Consider the following 10813-nt stretch of genomic DNA (forward strand, 5'->3'; position numbering starts at 1 on the left):
CACTTTATTTATTTTTTCATTTTCTCATATATTTTTTTCTTTTCTACATTTCTTTTTAATAATATGTTTTGTAGGGCCCAGGATTTAGTTCAGTGGTGCCACCACCTGCCTCCCAAGCATAAGGTCCCGAGTTCAATCCCTGGTACTAAAAAAATAAATAAAATTCATTTTGTAAATTTCTCAATGCCAAAATCAGAAGGATTTTTGAGATGTTTACAAATTTTAATTACCTTTACAAATTTAAATTTGACCTTTTAGGAAATCCTATTTATCAATACATGAAGTCAGCTTTACTATTTACTATGCGTTTATATTGCTTCTTTGCAAGCAGTAAGACATGTATGTTCTATTACAATATCCAATTTTGTATAGTATTTATGTGTTCACTTTTCACATTACTTAGTGGGAACCTCTGTGTACAGGTAAGATTATAAATCATTTTAGAATATTTTTCAGAAGTAAGATTATGTTCCTTATCTTCCCAATGCCAGACTTATTGATAACAACAAATTAGTGAGAGATTTAAAAGTCATTCATTTTGGTAGTTTGCCTGATTCTCCCTTAGCTCTGTTTTTCTGTGGAGTTCAAAGGGTTCCGCCCACTCTTGCTGCTAGTGAGGAACAGTCAGTATCATACTCTTACTTCCCCCCAAAAGGCATAAAGAAGTATCTCAGCAGAGTAGAGATGCTCTCATTTGAGAAGCAGGACCCTGATTGTGTAAGAAGGATGCCAGGAGTCTCACGTTTTCTACAAATTAGTAGCATGCCTAATGTTTTGGGCTTCATCAGCTTCATCTAGAAAAGGAAACACTACACTAAGCTACTTCGGAAATTTCTCCTTGATCTAAAATCACTACAATTGGCTATCAACATTTACTGAAAATGTAGAAGTTACTAAGGAAATAGGATACCAATGGTAAGTATTCTCAGAAACAGCAACTACCATAGGGGGAAAAAACTTTTTGGCTTTCTTTTCTCCCGTTCTTGTGTCATAATGAAAGTTTCATGTAAAATCTACAACCCAGTTATTTAGTACTGATGTTCCATAGCAAAAAAAAAAAAATTTTAAAGATGAAAGCCCACACGTCAGTGTAATTCAGTCAGTGCCAGCCCCACAGTTCTGCTCTGTGCCTGCTACTTTGTCTACATATCTTCATTCTAATGACTCATCCAAATGGCCATAGTATAAATGGAGATTATTTCTATCCAGTGTACTCATAGTTCCCAGATTATTTCGGTACACACACACACACACACACACACACACACACACACACACCACACACACACACACACACTTCTACTCTCTGAATCTATAGTTGCTGTCATGGATGTCCTCAAGAAGAGAAGTTAAAAACACAGAAATGTGATTGGGATGGGGGGATGAAATCGCTTTGAATTTCAAATCCTTCCTTTCCCTTTACTGACATTTTCCCCCTTTATATTCTTTTTTTCAAAGCTGTTATTAATACATACATCCTATACACGTTGCTCACACTCAGGGAGTAGGTATGTGTATTTAACATGTCTTGATTCTTTTTATTCCCCTTTCCTTCCCTACCATCCTCCCTCCCTTCCTCTCTGATCCCCTTCCATTTTCATTATTATTTTATTATTATTATTATTTCACATTTGTGACACAATGATTACATTCATTATGGGTAGTTGCTACCTGTACATGACATCTTAATTCTTTTTACGTTCCTACCTCTCTCTCCTTCCCCCACCTTTGGTTTCTTGGTCTCCTTCTATTTGCCATAAGATCTATTATCCTTTTCCCTGTATCAGTCTTTTACTTTGCTCATCGTACTCTGGTCACGTTGGTCACTTTCCACTAGGTGGCGCACACCTGTTTGAGACCCTGGTTTTGATTGGGTCTCAGTCTACTTATGGAGATTCTCTTCCTTTGGGTAAACTCAGTAGCTACCCAATGCCCTTCTTAGCTGTGCCCCAGCACAGAAACACTCCAAATAGTAAACTAATTAGCTAATGAATACTACATTGATATAAAGACAACATTCTGGAGTTGAATTCAAGGACATCTTTGAAAGACAGTAAATAATACTATTTTTTCAGTGTATGAATATGTTGGTGATCCCAATTATATACAAGCAAATTAAATGAGTATTTTATTATGATGTTCAACTTTTCATTATAAGATATAGATAGGATCCTATTTTCAACACAGTGGTATTTTATATATTTGCGTGTAAAATTTCTCTAGCCTTTAAAACGATCTTTTATGAAACTAGTAACTGTATCCTCAGTATAGTTTGAGTCTATGACCTATATGACTTCAAAACAAGGAAGAAAGAGATGTGTCATTGACTTCATGGAGAAGGTAGGGAATTCAGAGAGCCTAGATGACTTGCGTCAGGACCCATGGCAAGTGTCCTAGGTGAGAATTCTGATCCTAATGCTCTTTCTACTGGAACATAGTGCTCCATAACTGTTGCTGCTTATAGACTCAGGAGGTTCCTAGGAATTGTGACTTTTGTGGAGATAGCAATGGGCTGGCAGTGGATTTGTGCATCAGAGGTTATTCTGCCAACTGCATCTTAGATGATGTTAAACCTCTTGATAAAAAGTTGGAGAAAAGCCTCTTTTCTAGAAGTATATTATCAAATTTGACTCACTTCAAAATTTGTTCTGATTTTAAGTGAGATATATTATTCTAAGAGTCATATTTTACATTGTAAACTGCCATATCACCTTATTCTGGTTGACATTTAGAATGGGATCTAATAATAAGATATGCTCCAATACTAATAAAACCTGTGTTTAATGAATCATCTTTTGTTCACCATGTGTAACCATTGGCTGTGCAATACTTGAGTTTAATCTGCATTTATGTCTACCCTTTTCACAAAATAGACTTGAGAATAAATTGAAGCTTTAAATATACAGATTGAATTGTCTAACTTAACTGTATAATATGTCCATTTCTGTATGCATTTCTTATGAACAAATACTGTGAATCTAATAGGATCTTTAGGGCCGGGATTTAGCTCAGTGGTTCTGGCACCTGCCTCACAATCGCAAAGACCCAAGTTCAATCCCCAGTGCCAAAAAAAAGAAAAGAAAAAAAAGAACATAATAGGATCTTTAACTGAGATAACCCTGTTCATTTTATTACTTTCAGTATAGAAAAATTAACTGCAGTAGCTTGCTATCACATTGAAACAGCTACAAAAATTCAGAATGAGCTTTATTTAGGCCAAGAAAACTTCTTCATTAATGACGATATAAAAGTCTTCCCAGATCCTCCACCACCAACTCATCCTCCGCCTGTAGAAAAAGAAGAAAATGGCACCCTGACCATTGAACAGCTTGAAAATCTTGGAGATCAGTTCTTAGACATAGCCCCTAAAGGTAAGAAAACTAATTATGAAAAGAGCACCAAAAAGGTCATGATTCACTGGGATACCCACTACTTCTCCACAAGTACAATCAACTCTCTTGGACTTTGTGACACCACAAGGACCCCTTGCTTTGTTCTAGTATCAGATAATCGCTTTGCATAGCACACTTTGAATTAAAGCAGAGGGGGTTCACAATGACTGTGTAATACTTGAGCAGTATGATGCTCTTTGATCCTGACCTTCCCTCTTGTCCAACCCCTCCCTTGCTGGGGAGTTGGTAAAGTTGATTATTAGCTCTATGCGTTGGAAGACAAAGTCTTTATGAATAATTCCTGTTTAGGATTTAAACTGGGATTATGAGTTTGTGTTTCTATGTACGTTATGAAGGGAGACTAGGGAGTAGAGGAGGTCTTTTTTTTTCTTTGTGGTACTTGGGATCTAACTCAGGACTTTGTGCTTGTGAGGCAGGTGCCATGCCACTGAGCTAAAATCCTGACCCAAGAGGTACCTTTTATAGTTGCCTTTTTCCTCAATGTTTCATGAACCTTGAGTAAAACTATACAACATGTTAACAAATATCCACCTAATTAATTTGTTCAAATATATGTGCACATCTTATTTTTTGTGCACAAATTATTTAATTCCTTTGCATTCTCTTATTGTGGCTCAGTAGCTTCTGCACAGACTTTGACAATGCGAGCTTGTCCCACTTCCAGTTTTCAATGAATCCCACATGGAATCCAGAGCAGTCATGTAGGACTGTCGTCTGTATGTTTTAGGACCAAACATTAAGTCACACCGCAGTTAAATAATTTATCTATGGTTATAAATTATTTAGAACTCTGCAGATTTATGGTTTTAGTCCTTCTCACTGAACTCGGTTGCCTTTTGTAAAGAGCTTTAGTTTATTTTCCAGAGTATCTAACCCCTTGGGATATCATCACTCTTTCCCAGACAATGGACACCTTTAAAAACTTAGGCCAGCATTTCCAGAAGTCCACACCAAAAATCACTTCTTTAAAAAAATTAAAAAGAGCATTAGTTTACATTAACTCTAGAATCTTTTGGGGTGGGGGGGTAAAAAAATGTCAACAGAAAACATTGATCAGCTTTCAGAATATGTTAGAGGTCTGGGTTCCAGTCTTCAAATCCTGTTAGAGAGACAAATGAAGATGCAAGAGACAGAATATCTTTGTGGGTGGGGGAGGCATCTTCACTGCAATGAAGTAAAGCCCTGAACTGACTCAACCCCCCAGATTTATTGAGGAACAACAAAGGCACATTGTGTTGAGTACAGGTGTTTTGTTTTTTATCTGATTGTCCCCTCAGGAGCTTCCTTGTTTTCCCCATGAGGCCCATCTCTGCTCAAACTGGCAAAGCAACTCTTCTCAAGACCTTTCAACTCCTCAGAGATAGCACTCTTTTGCCTGCCCAGTAAACCTGAACAGACATTGACCTGTTGGGTGTTGCAAGGAACTCCATGATATAGCAGAAGAGTTTTAGAACATGGTAGAAATAGGAAGGAAGAAGAACAAAGGAAGAAAAGAGGGAGAAATACTTACATTGTAAAAAGCAGAAGTAAGAAGACCACTTTTGCTAGGGAAGTTAGAAGGTAATTAGGAAAAAGAAGAAAGAAGAAGAAAATAAAAATGTGGGTTCTTTCTGGGAGAGAATCAGCACTTGATGAAAGTGCTCCAGAATGCCACGGAGAATCAGGGTGCAGCCAATGAGGTTGAGCAGGGAAAACTTTGTGGAGCAAAATGTTGGAGGAAAAAGCGAAGGGGGTCAAGAGTGTTTTGGTGGCAAGGATCTAGAAGATATTTATGTACCTGTAAGGTATGAGGATGGGAAGATGAAGGGCGGCGAATGGTCCGGAGACACCATCTCCTTCCCAGCTGCATGAACTACTGGTGAATGGAAGGGAGTCTTATTTAGGGAGCCCCTATACTCACTCAGGCTGGAGAACTAACACAGCTGGAAGTTGTCATCAGGACAGAATTCACAAAACTGTATAATGCTGTTTGATTTAAGGATTTTGATTTTTCAAAATGAATTATGAAATATATATTAATTCTAGGTATATGTAAAATATTTATCATCGTGTTAGATATCAGAAGTATTGCTCATTGTTGTCTTTGCTGTTACTGTAATGGGAAGGAAAAATTAATGATCACCCCATTTTCTGTATCTCCTAGGGTCACAGAACTGGAAGTTCTCTTCTGGCACCCTCAAAGTCAGACCCCAAATACTAAGAGAATTTAATTATTATCACTCACTCTTTCTCCCCGTCACTCTTGTCCCCATAAAATAGACACAGGCTTAGTCTTTCATACTCAGTACTGCGATGTTCACTACCTTTAATCATACACACCCACTCATCTCTTTTATGAGAGTGTTATAGGGTACTTTTTTCTTCTTCATAATATTTTCCAAATTTTCTGTTTAACATGGATTTTAAAATTTTTTTAAATGTATGGAAGTACAATATACATTAGGAAAATATACCTATTGAAAATATACAGAGCAATGAATTTCTGCGAAGGGAGCACACGTGTGTAGGCAGCTCCCAGCTCAAGTCACGGGCAAATTTGGTGCTCACTAGAGTCGCCAACATCACCTCTGCCCAGGTAACAACTAGCCCAATAGCTAGCAGCGTTTGTCTTACATATTCTCACATGTTACAAAAACAGGAGAAATCATGAAATTTGTAGCCTTTGGGCCTGGTTTCTTTTACTCTCATTATTGAGATTCATTTATAACGTTGCATGTAGTTGTAAGTTGTTCCTTTTTCTGTATGAAATAAATTACGTTATTTCCTTGTGGAGACTAATTTATTACAACATATTTACCCATCCTGTGGGTAGACATTTGAGTGCATTTTGGGTTATTTTTTAATTGACACATAATTACTGCACATGTTTATGGGATACAGTGTGGTATTTTGATACTTGTATGCAATACATAATGATCAATTTAGGGCAGTTATCATATCCATCACCTCTAACATTTTTTTTTGCCCATCCATTCTTTGAATTCCTTCCAACAATTGGAAGGCAGTAGTCTGTGGTGCCTCCCGTTGTATTTACCCTGAAAGACAATCTCAGTTGAAGGGATAAGAGCTTTGAAAGCATGGAACAACTGACTGAATGTGGTGCATTTCTAAATGTGTCATCCTGCAGAGCGTCCTGGTTGAACTTGAAAGTTCTTCTTTCTAACCCAAGAGATATGAAGTTTCTTATACTACTGCTTACATGTTCATGCAGTTCATATCTAAGATACAGCCTTCACTAAAAGCTGCAAAAACATGATGAACAGAATGTTTTTATCAGGGCTGATGCAGTTTTTTTTTTTTTTTTTTTTTTTAGAAAAGCATACAAGTCTGCATATAATGGTCACAATGTTACTAGGCAAACAGATTTTTAAACAAATTTGTAAGGAATAGTGACATTACTAAATATACTCTGCAATTTTTAATTATGCCACACGAATAAAATTAATGAAGAAATGGTAAACATTGATTAAAACAAGTGACTTAATACTTTAAATACTTATGAGTAGCTAGTATCAGGACATAAAGGGAAAGAATAGCCTCAACTATTTTAATGTAGACTTTTACTTTCAAGTGGATGAACCAATACTCAGCAGAAAGTTCATTAAGTCTTAGTTCTTTCCTTGTAGTGCTTATAGTTTAATGCAACATATATTGTCATGTCATATTTAATACTCATTTTCTGGACAAACTCTGCCTTTTGTGACTGCTCTGAACCTCCTTTGGCAAATGTAATGATCGGATTTAAATACAATTTATGCATATGACTGTTATTAATATGCCAGACAAAAATGACCTTGTGCATGATCATTAAGCAACATCATGCAAGATCCAATGAAATAACTGATCGTGCTTGCATTTTTTTCCTGCTAATCAGCAAAGATCCATCTATATCTCAGAATTATAGAGTGACTTGAGTCTGAAGCAGCCAGTTTCTTTTCTTTAACCATTATCCCAGGAATACTCCCAGCACACTGGGAGAGAGAATAAATATTTTCTGCATTACAGCAATAGCGAGTTTGGCACAATTACTATGCGTCAGACTCTATGCTAGCATTTTTCATATTTAATTTACTCCTTACCTGCCTTAACCTGTGATGAGATGGTCTGAATCAGACAGCTCTTCTCAAGTCTACTTCTTGTCAAATGACTGTTGTTGAATCTGTGCCTCAGTTCTTCGTTTATAAAAGTGATAGTAAAGATACTTATTTCATGGAGTTGTTAGGAGAATTCAACTAATTTGTATATTTATAGTTTTTAGGAAGAACATAGTACATAGAAGAGGCAATTTGAGTGGAATACAAGCTATTAGGATTTAATCACAGAATTATAGTAATATCATACCTAGTGTATAATATATAAAATCATTCAACAGTGATAAAAACTAATTTATTGTTATTTAAAAATGTTAGTTTGGTATCCTATGGTTACAGATATCTTAATAGGCACCTGCAAAACTATCCCAGAGTGTTTCCAATTAAAAAAAATACTACCTGATAGAATTAAGCCATGAAGTCATATGAGTCCTGGGGGACTCTAAACATCCAAAAGTACACGGAGAAGATAATCCTTTCTTCAACAAAAGCTATTTGTAGTTTCTTAAAACTAGAGCACTTTTAAGTGCTCTCCTGTCCTCACATAAATCATTATAATGTTTTTTTTCTCAAAAGCCTATCAGCATGTATAATACCTGTAGAGATATGGTTCATAATTCTTTTGACTTCTACTTAGGAGCTACTTGGAAAGAACTTAGTACAGAAAATTTTACATCGTCACTCCTTCAAAAGGGGCAGCATTTAGGTGTTCAAGGCCTATAACATTGCTCTCCTTGGAATACCTTTGGAGATCCTTCGATTCTTTTGGCTGGGTTCAGAAGCAGAGGACACATATGCAGGACTCTAGGCTATAGGGCTGAGCTGCATCATTCAGCTACACATTTTTACAAGAGTCAGTGGACAAGGTAGTCCTTGTCCATGTAGGACAGCCTGAGATCAGCCCAAAGGAGGTTTCTAAAACTGAACCTTTCAGGGAAACAACCAGAAGAGTATTGCAAGACAAGGAAAAATGGAGCAGATGTGGAGACTTTGAAATTGCACGACAGAAAACAGTCTCCTTGTGACAAAAAGCAGAAGGTGAAGTCACAAAGTGCTCAAGGTCAGTTGTGAAGTCTTGAGTGGCTTGCAAAGGACGCACAGGAGAGGATTATTTATCAAAGGTGTTCACAGTCAACTGACATAGAGAAAGGACTCCAAGGACAAGAGACTGTCTAGAAAGCAACAGACACAGTTTCTTTACAAAGCCTCAAGGGCACCTGTTTTTTTTTTCTTTTTGCTTGCAAGTGCTAACTAGGAAGTTCTGTGGATTTAAAGGTTTAAAGACTCAAAAAATTATAAAAATAAAAAATATATATATATATATTAGGCAAATATTTTGATCTGTAAAGTAATTTGATATTTAAATTAATCTGACATTTTCCTAAGTCAAGAAATACAGAAATGTTTCCTAGAGAAGGGACACTGAAGAGTCTTGGATATTATTAATAGGAATATCTCACTATGTGGCAGCAAGGAGAAGCAAGATTCACATTCATCCTGTGGACTCTCAATGGTGAACTCCCTTCACAAGATCAGATTCAGATCACAGAAATGCAGCAGTGAATCTAGAAGCCTTTGTAACTGATAAAACAGTGGACAGAGTTTCAAGTGTTCTCCTCAGGAGGCCTAAGAACTTTTCTGGAAAATGAAATTGTATGTTTAAAATTCAAGAAAATATCTTTTAGAAAATATCTTACTGCAGAGCTAAAAATATCTTACTACAGAGCTATATAAATTAGTGGAAATTAAGGCTCTAGCTTATGACAAGAGACTCTTTTTTCACACATTTATTGATTTATTGACCAACATTTATATCTGTATAGCAGACATCAGGCATGGTTTAGTGTAAAAGACTGTCAAGTAATCCAATGCTCAGATAAGAAAATGAAGGTAGTAGCTGTCCATTACAAGTAGAATAATTTAAAATGAAAAACTGTAACAGTTAGAATTTGAAAAAATTGAGATCTATTTTAACAAGTGCAAAAAAGACTCATTGAAAGACCAAAGAGAAGTTAGATGAGGTACGAAAGGCAGAGGTATACTAACCAGTGTCAAAGGTTTGCAGTTAAAAGAGTTTAAGAGATATGAGATGGTGAAAATTGATTAAGAAGAGAGATTTATTTTCTACAAAGGACTCAGTGCTTAGCAGGCAGCTATAGATAATGGAGTTAAAAAAGTGAGTATAGTTCTGATCAGAAGAGTTTACTACATAATCTAATTGAGGAGTCAAAGCCTAGAAGCATGAACCATTAAGCAGCAATAACAGCACAAAGGCACTGACACTGTGCCAACAATAGATATTTAAATATGACATCACACAAAACACATATTCAATTTTTCATTATATAATAAAATAGGGCATATACAGATGGTCCCATCTTTAAATGGTTCAACTTATGACTTTGGAACTTTACAATAGTGCAAAAGTGATATATGTGATATGAGTAGAAATAAAAATTAAAACGTTGACTCGAGATCTTTTCCCATGCTGACCATATGTGGTAAGATACTTTCTGGTGATACTGGGCAGTAGTCGAGAGCCACAGTTCCAAGTCATCCACGTGACTACAGGAATATAATCTATTTCTACAGTGTACTGTGTTGTTAAGAGAGGAAGTTCAGGTTCGGTGCAGTGAGTGCATTTTCAATTTAAGATATTTTCAATTTAAAATAGAGATTTTTTTTTAGATATAGCCCCATCATAAATCAAGGAGGATCTGTACTTTAATAATCATTAATATTAAAGAATTTATAAAAGGGACATGTACGTATATGTGTGGTGTAAGTTAAGTTCTGTGCCTTCAGGGAGCAACTGGTATTTGAGGATCCTCAAATACACAAAACAAAATCCTCAAATACCAGTTGCTCCCTGAAGGAAATCCAGTTACTCCCTGAAATCCTCAATTTGCAAATAATAAAATGTATATAAAATGCATATAAAATTTTTGAGAACAGAAAAATGATGTGGCATTAGTCACAGCTTCTTTACCAAGCCACCTAGGAAGGATCTCAAAGCCTGATATCCTTTGTGTAAATTAACAAGTTTGCTGTGCCATTCATTGCTAGAGAGGATAGGACGGACTCAAGCAGGTGGAAGAGATCTCACAAGTAGATCTCGAACATGCATCATGTTCTTCATCATCGTGGGAAGGAAAATTGTGAAAAGTAATGTTGCTCTTCTGTGTGGAGAAATGGATTCTTGAATGAAGCCCATAGCACACCTTCCCCACACAGAAAGCCCATGAGAGCAAGCTACATGGATACAAGGGCCCTGTGGTAATTCTGCAAGAACCCCCCCCACACACACAC

General features: G+C 36.4%; 1 protein-coding gene across 7 annotated transcripts in view; it reads left to right on the forward strand.

Annotated features, from left to right (window-relative positions):
* The window catches only part of Spef2 (sperm flagellar 2), a 172462-nt gene that overhangs the window by 127783 nt on the left and 33866 nt on the right, over positions 1 to 10813 (forward strand). For 5 of the 7 annotated variants that reach the window (XM_033759234.1, XM_033759304.1, XM_033759177.1 and 2 more), the window contains one exon: positions 3142 to 3371. In XM_033759234.1, the coding sequence (XP_033615125.1) occupies positions 3142 to 3371 (230 nt within the window). Of the gene's footprint in view, positions 1 to 3141; positions 3372 to 4690; positions 6075 to 10813 lie in introns of those variants that run through there. The other 2 variants (XM_010605457.2, XM_010605458.3) reach the window with 2 other exon arrangements.

The sequence above is a fragment of the Fukomys damarensis genome, unplaced genomic scaffold (assembly GCF_012274545.1).
Source record: "Fukomys damarensis isolate Sample0158 unplaced genomic scaffold, DMR_v1.0_HiC HiC_scaffold_1, whole genome shotgun sequence".
Lineage (NCBI taxonomy): Eukaryota > Metazoa > Chordata > Mammalia > Rodentia > Bathyergidae > Fukomys > Fukomys damarensis.